Here is a 19,337-nt window from a genome sequence, read left to right on the forward strand (position 1 = left end):
AGCGCAAACAGTCAGTGCTGTGAAAGATTTATGCAATAATAAGTCCTGATGTACTTTTAACAGTCTTTGTAATAGAGACAGATGGGAAACTAAAGGAACAACATGGAGGAGAGTGGAGGAGGGTGACAAAGGGTGATTCATACCTGCAGTGTGGAGCACAGAGCAAGGAATGATTTAGTCACAAGAAGTGGAAGAGAGCTTTCCCTCTTGCTGGGGGAATTGGACAAACAGCTATTAAGAGAAGAACCAGTTCACCCCCATGATGCACTCTCTCTTCAGCTTCTCACCGGCGCGTTGGACAGGCTCATTTCTCGCCCGCTCTCCGCTGAGGATATCTGCCAAAGAGCGTTCCAGATCTGGCGATGGCAAGACACAGGAGAGTGGCCAGAACCTCCGCCACGCACAGACACACAGCGATGTTTAAAGAGCACACGTTTATGCACACCATCTCAGCAGAAACAGATGCCTTCTGCCAGATCAGGGTCAGTCAGCTGTGAAATTCCTGTGACTGCTGTGTATTGGCTCTCACCGGGGGTGTAAATCTTGATGTTACTGTGCATGTTCGGTCATCGTTATCACTTGTTTACCGATTTTCAGCGAAACACTTCCAAGCTGATTTTATTTTATCACTGCTTTCCACATTTTTGAGGAGCCTGATCACGAGGATTTACAGTCAACAAGTTATTGTCCATCAATACCAACAGTTCAAAAAGTAAAACAAGACTTCTTGTAGCAGAAATTGAAGAGAATTTAGGACAATGAAAATGAGCAACTACTGCACAAGAATACTTCTTACTACTTAGAAAAGAGGCAGTGAACGGGCAGTTCTTTGCCTGAAACCTAAAATGTGATTCTTAAATCAGAGTTACACCTTTACCAATACAGTGGTTGATGAAGCACCTGAAAGCCTTGAGTAAAAGAACGGATATTATACCAGACAAATGAGTTTGGTAGAAGGGATAGTAATTTATTCTGCTACTATTCTAATCTCATATTGTTTACAAGTATCAAAAGGCTAATAAAAACATAAATGATGTTAATCAAAAATCAAGTTCTCAGGACTAAAGGGTCATTAACTTTATTTTTAACTGTATACCACCTTTAGAAATTGAGTCTCATGAATAAATCAAAGTCTTCACAACTTAATGACCCCTAAAAATCCTGTTTTTAACCTTGTTAGTCAGTGATCAGTTGTTTTTCAGTAATGAGGCCATTCCTCATTTTGCTTAAAGCAATCGGCTAGTGAACAAAAATGTTTTCAGGTATGCCTTTTAAGGGAACAAAGCAACATGTGATTTATAAATAAACACCAAACAGTAATCGAGCAAATTATAGAGTTCATGGTTTTCCTACAATTTCACTCATTTTCAGATGCAGCAGCACTGTTCACCTCTCTCTCTCTCTCTCTCTCTCTCTCTCTCTCTCTCTCTCTCTCTCTCTCTCTCTCTCTCTCGTCTGCTGATGTTTCTCTCTTCTCTTTCTATTCATCATCAGCAGCTGTCTGTCTGCCTATCTGAAGGGTTCGCATAAAAGCTGTGTGATCACACCACTGGGCTTAACAATAGCACCTACAATCAGGATTAAGACAAAGGCACAACATCGTATTTGTCTACATTTTCTACTTTAGAGTCTAACTCCTAACTCTCAGCCTACAATTGTTGTGGAACAATCAGAGGAGACTGAGATGCATTTGATTTTTTCTGAAAGGACATGAACACTGCATCATTTCTCCTCTCCCCTGTTTGTGTCCGGAGGGATGTAGTGAAGGAAAGGTTATGTGAATGAAAGAGAGAGCGGCAGAGTGATGCTGAATGAAGCGAAGCAGAGAGAAAGGAATGAGGGATGACAATGTAATTCTTCTTCATATTTTTTGAGGTTTTTTTTACGCCAGTCGGCATCCAAGATGTTACATGTCTGTCACTCTCAGTTCTTAGTTATTTTTTTTATTCACTTGAAGCCACACTTTCATTAAAAACAAATCTGAAATAAACAGAACACCAAATGCTTTCGATTTAGAGTAACAAGTAACACAGCTTCTTAGGGAAAATGTATCAGAGGAAAGGTACACTTTTTATCTGGTCACTGTGGTCGAGCAAAAATAGATGTTGCCAAAAATACAACAATTCAAGTAATACTTCATTACAACACAACACTGCCAATACTGTATTAGTACCGGCCTCTGATACAACCTTATATGATATCAGTATCATAATCGATAAACATCAGTATAACTCCCGCTATCAGTTTTGGTATCAGCTGGTATGCCAGTCAATAGAAAATCTGATACTTATAAACATTTATCCCCCAAAATTGATATTGGAATATCTGTCTGAAATTAAATATTTAACTTGCACTACTGTGCAGAAGTCGATTTTCCAGTTTCTTTTTCAAAACAATGCACCAAAGTATGCTTTTTTATTATGCTTATCGAATGAATAAAGGAGTTCATGGGTCTTTGCCTTTTGTGTCCTTGCGTGCCTGAAACCATTAGACTTTGTTGCCTGGAGGGGGGGGTGTCACACCTGCTCATCAAAGTTTGAAGGCAACCCCTGTTTCCACGCCACCCTGTCAATCTGTGTTATCGTTGTGGCCTCAGCATGGCAGGACAAGATGCAGGGCAGCAAGCGGTGGCAGCTCTGAACTCCCATCTCACATCTTACATCCTCTAATAGGAAGAAGTTAAATAGGGAGCGCTGTGACCTGCATCATCTGATTATGCATGAGGAGCATGTGAGTGTGTGTGTGTGTGTGTGTGTGTGTGTGTGTGTGTGTGTGTGAGTGCGCGTGTGTGTGTGTGTATGGAGGAAAGGGGTGGGCAAAGTTTTCTGAGTATAATTAGAGCTTGATTAGTGTTGAGATAAGCTTAGCCTTTCAAATGACCCAATTACTGCATGCAAAGAGGGTAGAGGTTATTTTTGCATTTTCTCTCTCTCTCTCTCCATGTCTTAGCATCACTGTCACACACACACACACACATGCACTCACTCCAATCATAGTAAAGAGTGTGTGTGTGTGTGTGTTTTTATTGGGCCAGAATGTTGTGTGTGGAACAGATGTCACCATGCCGCTCCAGAGGCTGAGGATGCCGCAGCAGAGGATCAGTCAGGATTGTCAGGATGAGCAGAATAGACCACACAGGAGCTGCTCTAATTATAAGATACCTTGAAAAATAGCTTTAAAACAAGTCTTCTCAGATTTGTTAAACAGTAAGAGTACCACTTAAGGTGCTTCATGATAATGAACATCGATTTTTCTTTCAACTTTAAGCACTTTGCCTCCCTGCTGGGCAGAGACAGACAACAGCGCATGCTGGTGATCCTCGTGTTTGAGTGCCTGCGGTTAACTTTTGTAATACAGAATTAAACAGGACTGAAAGTGGTTGATATGCATGCTTAGGCACTTCAACAATGGCTATATACCATTCTCATATAATGTTTCTTAAGATATCTTCCCTTAGGCATCCACTGAGCTAGCTGAGCTGTCATCTTGCTTGAGATTGCCGGTGCATCACACTGAGCCCGTCATTACCATTAAGTAAAAAACCCAATGGCTGTTTAAGCGCAAGATCCAAAGACTATAGTGAGCCTTAAAAATGGCCAGTAGTAACGAGAGCTGACTTTCTGGCTGATGGTCACGCTTAAATTCATCATTATTAGTCCAAGAAATCTTTATGTATCTTAGGATTGCTCTAAGAAAATGTCAGGAAAATGTAAAAAAAAAAAAAGAAAAACAGCCAGTAGAACCATGCCTGTAAATGTCTTGTTTGGTATAAACTCTAATATCTTCAGTCCAGTCTCATGAGCACATTGGGAGCTTGAGCCAGTTTCATTTTAGCATAAATCATTAGTCAAGTGATTGATCAAATTTGATAACTGTTGCCATTTCATTTCCTCTGAGTGACTAACAGATTAATAGTTTGAAGCAAAATACAGAAATGTGGAACATGAGCTGAAACATTCCTACTTCTCAAATATTTATCCTTTTTTTCAAGCAAGAAAAAAATGTCCCTTAATCCTATGTGGGTCTTTTAAAACTGATTATCTGTCAAGACTGAATTTGGATCTGGTATCGTTGATTAAATCTTAGACCTGTAGCTGCATTTTTACAAGATAATACAACTGTAAAGTGCACAATTCAAGTACATGAACTCAATCAAAATCAATCCAAATACATGCTAGAAAAGGGTTAGGGCTAGATAAAGATAAACTGTCACATTGCATTCCCTGTCTGTAATCTTTTTGGCCTCGTCAATGTCTTGAGGGAATTCCTGTATCCTTTAAAAGAAGTGATGGCCTACATAGACCCACTCATCCCTGGATATTGACAGCACAGGTTATTTTTGGTTGTAATCTAATAGGTATCCATTTCCAAAATGCTCCCGCTGAACTCCTATCATGTTCTGTAAACAGTCAGACAGGGACATGAAAGGAAAGTCAGCTCACCTTTGTGTCAAGAAATCAATTGTTACTCAACTCTGCCTGATCAGTCAGTTGTTTTTCCGAGCTCTATTTGAGTGTTTTATTTGGTGTCAAGAGGCAGGAACACGTAGAACTACAAGATAGTCATTTGTAGTCCTTTTTTTGTGCAGATCACAAACTACTGGGCTGATTTGGTCTCCAATATGGAGATGGATGTACTGGTTACTATATTACATGAGAGGGGAGGATTATATAGTGTGGAGATATTTCAGCTCTGTCTTTGAGGCAGTGACGCCATTTAAATCTCTCATTAACTCTGCCAGAGATTTATCACCATTTGAATGAGCAACGCTAAATGATCTTTGGGATTATGCTAAGCTAAATCAACCACCAACAAGAGAGGAGCAGCATCTATATTGAGTGAGTGAGATATAGCTGACGTCCCTCCTGCACCATTTTTCTCACTCTCAGCCTCCTCGCCGTTTTTGTAAATTCCACTCTTATTTTGCACTCTTTTCTTTCTTTTTTTTTTTTTTGCTCTTACTTTTTTTTTCATTTTTAATCCTGCCACTGCTCCTTAATTAGAGTTGATTATCTGTGTCTGAATGTGGGTGCATGCGCCTGAAGCCTACGTGTACACGGGTGTATTTGAGCACCTGGATGCACAAGAGAAAACATGTGCTTCTGTTTTGTCTTCGAGTGACGATACATGTGTGTTACGTGTAATCAATTTGCAAGTATTTACCTGACTCCCCCCCCCCCCCCCCCAAGGTCACAGAATTACTTGGGATTTCAGCAGAAGTCACAGTGGTGTTGTGTGCAGAGCAGACAGGCATTTACACATCTTCCCGTATAATGGTCTACGCTCAGCAGAAGATCCCTGTCATCCCCATCATCCTTTTTTAGCTCCAGTCTTACTTGCTCTGCTCTCTTCCCTCCCACACCGCCACACTGTGCCTCTCTTCCCCTGCCTTCGCTTTCATGTTTTAAGAGCTCCTCATTCCCTTTGAGTACGATATTGCCCATTCCTCCTCTCTTGGCTACCCCCTCTCCTTGCCCCTCCCTCTCCCTCCTCTCTCTCTCTACTACTCTCTACTTGTGTTTGCCAGAATGAGTGGCAGGTGCCTCCTCCAGATGCCAGCTTGTACTTGTGAGGCGGTTGTGATGATTGTCTGACAAGCAGTGCGTTGTGCATTTCTGTGTATGTGCACATTAGGACTGGTGTGCAGAAATGGGTGAGAGAGAGACAAAAGAAGGAGACGGCTCTTGTAATTGAACCCTGGCTGTGCTTGATGAAGCTTTCAGCAAATATCCAACCAGGAACGCTAAGATGAGAATTTAGACAAAACAACCAGCGGGAAATGGACGCAGAGACACAGAGAGCGCAACAGAGAAAATGAGAAAAAGAGAGGGAGAGAGATTTTTGATTATAAAAGGCATCACTTGCTGAAATGGACAATTACTGGCAGAAAGTGATCGCAGTGCAAGTCTACTAACCCAGAGGACAAAAAAGACGCCATCCACCGTGTGATAATGATCCAATGGAGCTGTTATTAGAACAGCAAAAACTCTTTGACTAAGTGGACACTACTGCATCACTTTTTAAGGGTAGATTTGAAGGATATGGTCAAACGTTTGTGGACAGCCCTCAGAGATGATTATGATTCGGTGTATCAATTCATATGTGGGCTATATTAATGTTACTGTATTCTGTGCTAACTTAAAGTGAAACAAATTTGAGCTGTGTAAGGGGGTAACATCTGAAAGGATACTAATAATATGATGCCTGTGTTAAGTATTTTATTGGTCACATGTGTGGGCATGTACAATTACTAATTCAACAAATCTGTTGCTTAAGGGCTTTTAAGAGGACCAATTGATCACTTAAGTGAGTATTTCCGAAAGTGTGAGAGTTAAAGCTAGCATGTTCTGTAGCTCTAAAAGAAGGGTCTTTCAACACTGAATTTCCACTTCTGGTTACAGCTCTCTGTCTTTTTTTTGCCAAATCTCAGCTGAGGTTCTTAGCGAGCATAGCTTTTAAAAGGATGAGCAGTTCAAACTTGAGAAGAACCACAGGTACATGACTGAAGCGACATGTTGCACAAACAAGATTCTTTTTTAAGGTTTACAGGTCCAGTTTGAATGAAGGCCAAATGCAATGGCTAATGATTTGGGTCAGCCTTTAAATATCATTAAATCATCATTGTGACATTTATTTTCTTTTTTCTGTTTTCCGCCCACATTCATATTGAACCAATCAGTTAAGAGTGCCAGCACTATCACTTGAAGCCAGACTACAATTTTAGCCAACAAACTTGCATAGATAAAGAAATTGTGATATTTATATATTCTTGTGTATAAGACAAAAGTGTGCTTATGGTTTTAGGGGAGTTGCTTTCCTGCCTCAACATGACCATACCTCCAGGCACAGTCACAGGTCCGTAAATAAAGGGTTTTCCATGTTTGCTGTGAGATGCAGGTCTGCACAAAGCACTGACCCTCACCTGATCTAACACCTCTGGGATTAACTCGAACGCCGACTGTGAGCCAGGTCTATCATTGGACATCAGTGTATGATCTCACTAATGCAAATCCCTGCAGCCGGTTCAAAAACCTTATGAAAGGCTTTTGCAGAGGAGTGGAGGCTGTTATACTGTGGCAGCAGATTATTTTTAAGTATTTTTTTGCCCATTTTTTAAGCCTTTATTACAGACAATGTGAAAGATGACAAATGAGGAGAGAGAGAGATACAACAAAGGTCTGTGGATTAAAACGTCAGACTGTAAAGTTCACAGGCAGGGCACCTGATAGCTGAAATGAAAACCCTTTGGGTGTCATGTTAAGACGTCAACTTACTGAAAGGCTGTCTGTACATTGTAAATTTAAAGTTGACGGTAATTGTGTAACAAACTTGTTCATACATTTAATGAGCAGAAGAAAAAATATGTATTTTCATTCCTGAATGTTTTTCTTTTCCCAGAGTTCAGGGATCAAATTAGCAAATGACTTCGCACTGAAAACTTAAACCAATTAAAATGCAGCCCACATACAGACCATCTTTGTTCAACATTGCACATCGTTGACATTATCACGTTGATCATATCAGATGAGCAATAAAATATAACTTTACACCCTTTCACTAAGGATTCACACCAGGCACAAAGTACTTAAATGGGGCTCACCCTGATTCATGTTTCTATTGAACAGCAGTTCATGGGGAAATGTGTTCAGAAGAATTACTGGTGAAACTGATTTTCATGTACCTTGATGCTCCTAACTGGCACTAGCTACAGGTTTAAGGCTTGGCTTAATGCCAGATTGATGCCTCATGTAATTGCTGTTTTGCAATTAGATGACTATTTATGTATATCAGGCTGTGCACATGCTGTGGAGCTTAAGACAGTCTACAATCTACTGTTGTCTATCCAAGAATGTGCTGACTGGGAGTAAAAATGTTTGGAAAAATGCTTTTGGGGAAACCAGGTATCATGGATTTTGTTTCTGAAGTGGGATTTGAGATTTCCCCTGAAAACAGCTTAGGCATCATCTAAATGTTTCCACTATTGAAAGATTTTTTTTTTCTCATTTGCCGCCTTACTATCAAGAGCAGAATAACTCTAGAATTAGGATACAAGGACACAACAAGGATAATTCCATGTTTTACGAGGCAAATGATAAATAACTGAGATGTCTGAACAACTGAATGCTGCCCTCAGTGTCAGAGGCATTTTACAGAGGGCAGAATTTTTATATCACCTTTCACATCCATCCTTCATTCTGTAAACTCCACTCCCACAACACACATTCAAGCAGAGACTCACAAATCTGCACACGGTTTTGCAAAGATGCTCTGAAGATGCGAAGATACTCCAGGTGTACTCACACAACTAAAGACAACACGCTTTCATTTTTCCACCCCGTGCATACATTATCTTGCATGTCTAATAGCAGAAAGATAGAGAATATTGTTGGAATGAATAAGGGAGGCAAAGGGGCAGAATAAGATAGTCAGATATAAGGAGAAGATGATGAAAACATACACACACACACAAAAGACTGCAGGGGTAAACAGAAGCCAACAAGGAAGCAAAAGCAATTGGAAATGCAAACTAACGCTATAGGCACTCTCACAAGAATGTGTCAAGCACACAGTTTGAATCTTTTTTTTTTTTTTTAAAGAAAGAAAATGGGACCAGTGGGAGCAGCTCATTGGTGAAATCAAACTTAACTTGTACTTGTATTGGCTGAGGAGTCTCAAACATTATTCATGACGTAGGTGAAATTTAAGCATAAAAAATAAGTGTGTTCCAATTTAAAGTCCCCTTTGTAGCTGCTATGTTCATGTATTTATCAAGACGTGAAGACCTTAACATAAACAACAAGAGCTGAATGTCACCTTCCTTTAAGTTTTCTTACAAATATGTTTAAAGTCGTTTGATCTCAGAAGATGATATATGCTTATAGGAACAATGGCCAAATTGTTTCGGGCATTCTGGTGTAGCAAGCCCTTACCCATAAACCACTTCCAGACAACACTTCCTTTTCTGTGAGCTGTGAGTGTTTACCCACCTAGCATCTTGAGAAGCAACTGTGTCTGCAGGGAAAAGTCGCCCCTCCAGACATGTGTGCAAAATAAAACTGTCTGCAAAACCTGTCATTTCTTGGTTCATTACATCGCCAGAGTTGTGCCCGTTCATCTGTTTCTGGCTCAGTTTAACAGTAAAGTTAAAGAAAAGTCACAAAGAGGCTCGATTCTGGCTAACTTCAGCAGTATGACACCAATAAAAAGATTTCTTGTGATTTACCTGAAATCAACTGTTCTTAAGTTTGTCAAAAAAAAAAACAACAATATTATGATGCTTATTTGTGAAAATTAAAATGTAAGCTCGGTCAGGTCTTTCCTAACGAGGGGGAGAAAACAACTTCTAAGTGGAGGTCATATCGATCTTTTGTGATGCATTCAAGCACGTCTGTAAATCCAAACACGACTGCTACACATCTGCTTTTGTGGAACAGCGTCAAACAGATTAATAGCTCAAGTTAAAATTTGAATCTTGTACGTATTGTGAGCTGCACTTTCATGCAGATATCTAAATATAGAGATCATTACATTTGTTGTCAGATAAGTGTCAATGGGAGCTTAAATGCCATCACTGCATTGATTGTGTTCCGCCTTCTTCTTGTTTCCTCACGTTCTGTTTTTTCCCTGCATAGAGCAAAGCCAGCTGATTCAAGATTGGTCAATAGTACTCAATGTAATAGAAACAGAAAACCAGAAAACTTCATATCCTTAAAGCCAGACCCCTCGATACAGATAATAAGTAATAAAATGAAGAGCAAACGTTGTTATTCACTTGAAGAAACTACAGCGAAGTCAAGTGCCGTACACTGATTCTCCTGAAGAATCACTAAGACACAACGACACAGAGTCAGTGATTCATGTAGGCAAACAAATACACACATTTTTACACACTTACAAGCACAAAGTGACTAATAGCAGCCGTATATCTAATTAAGAGAGCCAGCAGGCGGGGCAGAGCAGTGTGCAGAGATAAAGCTGTGGAAGTGTAAAAGCTGTGCAGAAAGGGAGGCAGAGAAGCATGAAGCAAAGGACAGTCCAGATGGACAGATACAACAGACAAGGAAAGCACAGAGAGATAAAAAAATGACTTTGCAACCCTGAGGGACATACACACTGTATGTTACAGCTCATAACAATCATATTCCACCAATTTAAGCTATAGGCAGCATGTGAGAAAAAAAAACGTACGGGAAACAGATAACAGTCACAGTTGTGTCTGTGAATGGGGGCGGGATAGAAAAGGGAGACGAGAGAGGAAGAAGGTTTTTATCTGCACTGCTGTCAAGAACTATTCGTAATTTGCGATGTGATTGATGTGTTTGATATTCATTAGTCAACCCATCTCAGAGTCGACAGTTGGTCTATAAATACAAACAAACCTACAAAAAGATCTCCTCATGCTTAGTATGTGTAAAAACAAAGTCACATTTTACCATGTGATATTATGGATCACATTTAATAATAACCTGCATTATGATACAGAAAAACATGGCAGTGGGGAATCCAGAATAGGGTTAATTGTATTCTTATGATTGATAGTATTGCTAAATATAATTGTTAATATTGCAGATAGTTGATTATGTGTATTTTGTCCATTCTTCTTTTTCATTTAAAATGTTGCTCTTCTAACATTTTCTTGTTAGAACTAAAGAACATTGCAGCCGCTGCTGTTGTTGTTAATCTCACAAACCAAAGTGTTAGACATACAAATACTGACCTGATGGTGGAACTATAGAGAATCATTAAAGCGGTAACTAATTTGTACCGTTTGTGAATATCTGTCTTAAATTTGTCAGCAATCCATACAGGAGATGGATGAACATTTCTGCTCCAATCAAAACTGTCAACCTCCTGATATAGCTGAAAAGTCAGAGGAAACGCAAAAATAAGCAAGGTTCAAGCTCTGCAGACACAAATGACTCAATAAAAATGTCATGTTTAATAGTTACGATTTTTTTTGTCCCAACTAAAACGGCTGGCATCCCAATCCACAGCCAGTGTCGCTAAATATAATGAAATAATAAATCCCCATTAAACTAAGGTTTATAATTATATTTACATTAACATAAACTTTAGACACCTAAAAAAGATTTGAAATAAGCTATAAGTGTGTGTCTCAGTGTAAGGTTTTGTGATTGTTTTCAACAAACCACATATAAAAGCTCAAACTACAGACGACAGTGCAGCATTTATTGGTTGTGTACACAACAGCACTGCAGACAGGATGCCGTGACAACAGCTGTTAGTTGTTGTTTTCCTTTTTTTGATGAAAAAGGTCATACTTGTCAACCACAACAGACACTGCTGTCACAATGTTTCAGATTAAATGTAACATATACAGAGAAACACACGGACGTACCCACACGCACAGTGTGTACCTGTGCGTATAAGGTTACACAAGCGTACCCAGCTATAGAGACACATGTGTTCCTCTCTGAGTAATACTGCTGTGTCCTCTGCGGATGTTTCAGAACATGCCGTTCTTAACAGAGCAGCAGTGTCACGGTGATCTGGACATCTGTCTCTCACATCTGCCCGTGTCACTGACACACACAGAAGGCTGGACACATGTCAGCACTTGATATTCATATTGGGTTGGATCTCCCTGTTGGATCAGCATGTCCCCACCTTCAGCCCTTTTTCCCTTAACCCGCTTTTTTATCTGCGGCCCCACTATACATCGAACACCAGAGGGGATGGGAGGGGTAAAAAATGAATCAAAAGGGAGTGAGGGGAGTCTGAAAACAAAAAGTTATATCCACTTCAGAGGAATAATGCAAGTGATTCCAGCTCTATACTCCACCTCCTCTCTCTCTCTCTCTATTCTGTGGTTTCCTCTTATTGTGGGAATGTATTACAGGTGTGGTGCGTGTTTGCTTGTAAGCAGGAGTAGCATCGATTTTCTGTCGCCTTTAGAGGATAACCAAAGAATATAACATTGTGCGGTGTGTGACAGAACGCTGCACGTGTGAGTGTGTGCGCCGTATCATCAAGATTGGTTAGAGGAAGGGAAAAATAAAAATGTGGGTACCTCTGTGACAATCACACAACCGAACAATAAAAAAAACAAAAAAAAAACACAAGACCACACACATTCTGCACCAGAAAGGGTGACCTGAGCAGGCTTTTTTAGCACCTGTGTGGAGTGGCAAAGGGTATTAAGGATAGTCAAAACAAGAACAACAGTCCCCTGAGTTTGGATTTAGGGTTTTGAAACAGTTTAAAATGAAGATAACTGTCAAGGGAATTCAAGGTTAAGGGTAAACAGTTTGGGAATGATTGAAAAGTCTGTCAGGAGAATTGGCACACGAAACAATACATGAATGTTTGTCTGGGTGCGTGTGTTGCAAAGAGATTTGTGTCAGCATTGTAATTTGTCTGCACTGAACCATGGCTATTGTTGTCCTTGTAAACTGAGAGCAATGAGTTTTCACTTAAGATGCGTCTGATAACAGGAGCTCTGCTGTATGAATTCAATTAATGTGGCTTGTGTTTTCTCTCCAACTCTCTTTCTCTCCATCTCCACTTCCCATTCATCCTCTTCTCCTCATCTTTCCTGTCCTCAAAGGTTATGGCGGGGTGGAGTTACTCTTGGTGCTCTGTGGCCTGGATCTCTCTCTGCCGTGCCCTCGCCACTGCATCTGCTACACTTCACCTAGCACCGTCTCCTGCCAGGCCCACAACTACCATGCCGTGCCCGAGGGCATCCCCGCCCAGAGTGAGCGTGTCTTCCTACAGAACAACAAAATCCAGCGGCTTCTGCGTGGCCACTTCTCACCAACCACCACCATGTTGTGGCTTTACTCCAACAACATCTCTTACATACAGCCGTCCACCTTCCACGGCTTCGACCGCCTGGAGGAGCTCGACCTTGGGGACAACAAACACCTGAAAGCCATCGCTTCAGACACCTTTATTGGCCTGGGTCGGCTACACGCGCTGCATCTGTACCACTGTGGTCTGATCAGCCTGCCTCCAGGGATCTTTGCGGGGCTCCATAATCTCCAGTATCTCTACCTACAGGTACATGGATAACAGCCACCTTTTATCTCTACTGTATATTGCAGCAGCAGCCACAATCGCATTATAGTGTAATCTGTCCATCAGCCTGGCTCAGCACTTGCTGCCTATGAATTGGACGCTGATCAAATGCTCCCTGTTATCCTAAGTGCAGGGAAAATACTACAAAGCAGTTTTCAGAATAGCTCCTGTGGTTAACCGCTGAAGGCAAACAGGACAGGCGCTCAAATCCAGGATGAAGGATTTGAATTAAATAATTCATTATATGTCAGGGTTATTGGGAGAACAGCTTCTAGTTTATAAAAAAAGATCTCATATTCATATTATTGATGGGAAAATCAATCTAATATCGACAGAGTGTGAGGTAAAGGTTAGCTCTTGAATGTCTGAAAGCATTTGCATGTCATCTATAACCTTGTGGTACAACAGCTTGTCAAATGTACAGACAACAAAAGCTAGTCTTGACTAGATTGTACAATCTTTGGCCATAGGTCTCCAATCTTTAATAGACTTCTTGAATTTCAAAGCACTGATCAAAGGGAAAGAAAGTTACACTCCACAGGCTGTATCGATCACTGAATAGCCAGCCATACTGCATTTAAAATAACACTGAATCCAAAATACCTTGAACTTCAAGCTATGCCCTGCATGTACAGTGCATTCTTTAATTTATTATGTACAAAGTCATTCCATTGACTATGACGTTAATACTGATTGTGCTTATCTGATACTTAAAGATACTCTCACTTCTACTAGTTTTTGCATATTCTATGGATACCACATGTCTGACTTATCAATGGTACTGAATATTTTAGGAACACAAATTGAAAGTACTTTATTATATATTTTGTCCTGAATTAATGACCACAGCCAGTGGAATTTATGCTCTCTAAATATAAACTACGTAATTGATTGTCCCGCAATGCAGTAACAACAGTGTGACTAACTTAACCAACTAACTGAAAACTGAAAAATAACTAGCTTTGATTGAAGTGGAAAAGGGTGTTAGAATAAAAGGGAAGTATGACATTGGACAGTGTGAGGCAGGACAGCATGACTCCAAACTGTCAGCTTCCCCAACACTTCGGTGATGACTGTCATTGAGGTTGGCTAAGCCACATTTGAACCAGAATGTGGTAACATTACATTCTTTTACAACCTGTTCTGCTGTCCTCCACTCTGATTGAATCTTTGGCTGATAACATTCAACAGCTGGTGGGAGAGACGCTCCTTGGTGCTCGGATCTTGTGGTACACATACCTGTACTTTCTCTGACTTTGTGGTGTTCTGAAGTTTCCATATTACAATGACCCAAAAAGATATTAAATCTTGAGTGTCAAATGATTAGACTCATGTAGGAGTTTAGTGTGACTATACTTAAACTGAGGCTGGACTAAAGATAGTTGCTGCAAATGCTGGAGCCTTAGTCTTAACGTTGCCTTCTTCCTCTTCACCCTTACAGGACAACCAGTTGGAATTCCTGGAGGACGACCTGTTCATTGACCTGCTCAACCTCAGTCATCTCTTCCTACATGGCAATCGACTATGGAGTCTACGCCAGAACACTTTCCGTGGTCTGGGGGTCTTAGACCGCCTTCTACTCCACCAGAACCGAATCCAGTGGGTGGATCGACAGGCTTTCCATGACCTGCGACGCCTCACCACACTGTACTTGTTTAATAACTCCTTGACTGAGCTATCTGGTGCCAGCTTGACTCTACTGACAGCCCTGGAGTATCTACGACTTAACAACAACCCCTGGGAGTGTGACTGTAAGGCCCTGTCACTTTGGGATTGGCTGAGAAGGTTCAGAGGCTCCACCTCCTCTCTTGTGTGTGTGTCACCACCAGAGCTGGTTGGAAAGGACCTGAAAGAGCTGAAGAAAGAAGAGCTGCCCAGTTGCTTGTCGGTCGAGGGTCATGGTCATGGTGGCCCTGGTAGGGAGATGGAGCACGGAGAGTCTTTGAACCATCTGAATCGTCACAGGAATCATCACAACCACCATCAGCGGCCATATTTGCCCCACGGGGACCAGTACAGCCTGCCCTCGCCCTCGCCTCTGCCACGGCCGCCAAAGGGAGGTCGCAGAAACTGTACTCGCAGGGGGCGTAAGGCAAAGGGCGGGCTCAATGAGGTGCAGGTACACCAGGTGGAAGGTGAGAAGGACTATTCTCCAGAGGCAGGTAAATATGGCATTTCTGGAACTGCAAGAAGGAAGAACAAGTGCATCCCCAGAACTTCTGTCCGCCCACCAAGTGGGGTCCAGAGAGCAAATAACAGAGCAGAGTCCACCTTTGCAGATTCTATTTTCTGTTTACCATCAACTCTGCTGCTATCACTCATCTCGGTGATCCTACGCTGAGAAAGGGAGTGGACACGTTTTTGCAGGTGATGCAGCCAATGGATTCACTCTGCTGAACCACTCTGCCCCAGCTCTTTAAATGAGGCACATGCAAAACTGTGTGTGTGTACATGACTCTGTACAAAGAACATTATCAAATATCTACTGTCGAAGTATCCCTGTGGTATTGTGGCAGGAGTCTTTACGAGTCACAATAAAGGCAGTCAGGGAAATCAATTTAGCAAAGCCCATTTCTTTGATGATGTCACCAAGGGAAACAACAGGAAAAAAAAAAAAAACTTTACATCTCTCTGCGTGGCACTGATTGCCTCACAAAATTGATGAACTTAAAAAACAAACTGTACAGCCACATAAAATAAGGAGCCAATGATTTATTCAAATGATTACAAGAAGAATACACAATTCAAATCAAAATAGTTCAAGGCTCGTTCTCCATGTTTAGCCCTCTTCACACAATACTGCTCTCTCAGCTCACCATCCATCTGTCACTCATGCTGAGACAGAGGCACAGTCATTCTTAACTGTCACACTAATCACTCAACAGCACCTTAAGATCCAAAACACTGCAGACACAAGTGGCAGTAACATGAGTCATTGCTTTAGCAGTAAAAACTCTAACACGATATATCATCAAAGTGGTTTTATTTTGACATGTCGCACAGTAAGGTGGACCCACTTGATGGCATCACACTATGCTTGACGTTTAGTCGAGAGACGAGACTGTGAAAAAAACACCATTGGAGATGTGACACATCTTTATACATAACATTACTCTTTCATTATCATTGCCCTTAAAAGCCATTCAGAACTGACCTATCATTATAAGAGCCAACTGGTCACAGTCAGTTAAAATGAGTGAGTGAGTGAACATGTGAAGATTTCTGTTTTTTGTACGAGTGTGTGTCCACTTACAATAAATACTAAAGCCATGCAGGTAGAACGACACTAGATTAGCAAGAGTGCCTAACAAGAGCCAGTGAGCCAAAGAGGACAAAAAAAGCGGATGGTTTCATTCACTCTCACAGGCTACAAAAAAAAAAGGCCCCAACAAGCCTAAGAGGTCAACGGAAGGAGGAAAAGGAAAAGCTGAGGCCATAGCCTTTGCTCCAAGAACTTCTGACCCCAAAACCTGTATGTGAGTTTCTTTGCAATGCTGTGCTGGCTAAAAGGACAAACATATATCCTTCAAAAACAGAAGATTCAATCCAAAAAGTCACAGGAGGGTTTTGAATGCTGGGGGGAAAAAAAGGTCCTAATCGGGGAGGAATACAACATTGCACCACAACAACTTTGCAATATATCACCTGCAATTGTCTAATCAGTTGCTGAACTGGATAACAAAAGCAGTTCAGAATCTCTGATGATCATCACAGAAAGAAAAAGGGGAACGGAAATGACAACCTGCTACTGGAGTTCTTATTTTTGTTCTCTTTGGTGTATTTAGTGTGCTCCAAACAGATGGACTGAACATCCTCTAAGCCCTGATTGGAGAGTTGGATTTTAATGCTGCTACGTCTGAGAAAATCCTTTTTCTCAGTGTTGGGATTCTTCGTCAGGAAATACAAAGAACAGAAAAGACTGTGGGTAACACTACCCAATATGAACTGGAGTGGTTCAAGCACACACCCCTAACAAAGCCCAGTCACCTTCACAGTGGTCCTCTCCCACTGCAACCATTAACCCTTGTTAAGTTCAGGGCTTTCAAATCCCACAGCAGAGCACAATATGTTGTGTATGTTTTGATCTTTGACCCGGACCATTCCAGTCACTCACTCTCAAGTGCTCGATTGCAAATCCTGTAGAGATGGAAACCAGTAGAGATTTACAAAGCCATCCTGATACCTTAACTATTGATGCTAAAACTCTCTCGTAGTCTTAAAGCATTACAAGTATACAAGTTCTACTTTTAAAAGGGGTTGCCCTTGTGTGCATTGGATGACTAAGCTAAAAGATAAATTCCTGACATGCTGACAGAAAGCACAAAAATTATTCATCTGGTTTGCTGTTAACCTAAAAATGTGCAGTTTGGATAGGAAGCCAAGAGCAGGGACCACTTTTGTACCCTGCATGTTTGTGTTTCCTGCTGAGCCACATCTTTTCATGTCTATCTAAATGTCGGGGATGAACAGAAGCCTGTCACTGGTGTCGTTCTCATGAAATGTAGGATTAGAGACCCCTACTGGTGAACTTGTTTGTGCTGCTGTGAACCCAGAGGTGATGTAAATTGTGTCTGTTTATTCCTGTGAGGATGATTTTTTTTTGTATAAAAAAAAAAAAAAAAGATAGAAAAAAAAAAGAGAAATGTTCCATTGTGTCTCTGTAGTTCCCTAAAAAAAATAAACAGGGAGCTTGGGGCTGGAACTTAATTTTTTATTTAATGTGATCATTATCATTATTTAATACTTTTTCAGTTCTGCCTTTTTGGTTTTGCTGACTCATTCAAGATAAGCCGTACACTGCACTTGCCCCCTCCTGCACCTCCTCTATTCTTTCCTATCCTCCTATTCATCCTGTCTTTTCCTCCCTCTTTTACCCACCCCTTCTCTTTCAGTCTGTCTACCTATTCTTCTCCTTCTTCTCAATCTTCTCCGTCCTCTCCTCCTTATTCTTTCCACTCCTCTCTTCATTTGTGCAACCCAAATGTTTTGTATGTGGTTATCAAACAATGCCAGACTCAAAAGCTGTTTATAAATAACATTAAACAGAAAGTGTCCTCAAACGGCTGAGGTGGTCTGTTTGTTTGCTTCCCTTTTGTTAGCGCATATGCACATCTGTGTGTTGGTGAATGTATGTGTGTGAATGGCTAATAGACAGACCTCAAAAAAGAGTCCCAAGGCTTCGTGATAAAGTCATGAAATGAAAGAGAAAAAAATGGTTAAAAATTAAAAATGGTAATGGAATAAGGACACAAATTCATCTATTACTGGGAGAAAAACACGCCCACATTAAACCAGGGTATATTTTGGCCTGCTTCATGTCCTAGTTTAACTTGTGCACTCAGCAGACTTGTATGAAATATATATCAGAATGACACACGCACACACTCACACAAAAACCCACTCACACATACACACCTGTCGAGCTGTGTTAGCAGTGAGGGAGAGAGGGATGTGTCTTGTGTGAGGTCAAGGTGAGGTCAAACAGAGCGCTAGCCTATGCCAAGTCTACTTTAATTGTTTGCACAGTGTTCACGTTAATGCATGTGAACACTGTGCAGCATTGAAATGCTCTATTTCTGTATGTGTTTGTGTGTTAGATGTGTGACGCGAGTCCACCGGTTCACAAAGGATGCCCATTGTCACGCCATTGTCAGGCAGATCCAGTCTGACAGCTGGCCAGGGCAGGGGAAGAGGTGTGCCTCTGAGAGACAGTATCACTGCTCGGTTTGTAAAACTAAGCTGACAATTGGGAGAGAGAGAGAGAGAGAGAAAGAGAAAGAGACAGTGAGAGAGAGAGAGAGAGAGAGGGGGAATAAGTAACGCACAAGGATTTAAAGGCAGGGGGTTGGAGATATCTACCAAAGAAGTCCATGAAGCAGTTATCAGTACCAAAACAGACCAGCAGCCAGGGGACCGGGAGGGGCAATAATAATATGGCTAGCCAATCACAGCATGCGTTCTATCCAAAGCCTTGTATTCAGTCTATATCAACCTATGAAAAGACAGAAGATGTGTGTACTATAGACATGAGCTCTGGTAAAATGTGAAATATGAAGCAGTCTCTAGAAGAGGCCATGGGAAATGCACATTCATTATTAAGAGACTCAAAATTAAAAGGTATATAAATAATGCACGTTTTTAAGAACAATGGAAAAAAAGACCAATGATGTTGAGCGTTCAAGGCCAAGTGAGTGGAAGGACAGAAGAAACAAGAAATGAGTGTAGCATTGAGGAAAGGAAGACTAAGAATTAAAAAAAAGGAAGGGAGATTTAAAAAACAAAAATAAAGGGAATCA

At 41.1% G+C, this 19,337-nt stretch overlaps 1 protein-coding gene across 1 annotated transcript in view; it reads left to right on the plus strand.

Moving 5' to 3' along the window:
* Window positions 1-18,101, plus strand: part of LOC109991736 (reticulon-4 receptor-like 1) — an 89,102-nt gene extending 71,001 nt beyond the window's left edge. Inside the window, exons 2-3 of the mRNA XM_020644092.3 lie at window positions 12,569-13,023; window positions 14,483-18,101. Coding sequence (XP_020499748.1) covers window positions 12,569-13,023; window positions 14,483-15,382 — 1,355 coding nt within the window. The 3' untranslated portion in view covers window positions 15,383-18,101. The remainder of the gene's footprint in view (window positions 1-12,568; window positions 13,024-14,482) is intronic.
* The last annotated feature ends 1,236 nt before the right edge of the window (window positions 18,102-19,337 follow it).

Source organism: Labrus bergylta, chromosome 14 (assembly GCF_963930695.1).
Source record: "Labrus bergylta chromosome 14, fLabBer1.1, whole genome shotgun sequence".
Taxonomy (NCBI): domain Eukaryota; kingdom Metazoa; phylum Chordata; class Actinopteri; order Labriformes; family Labridae; genus Labrus; species Labrus bergylta.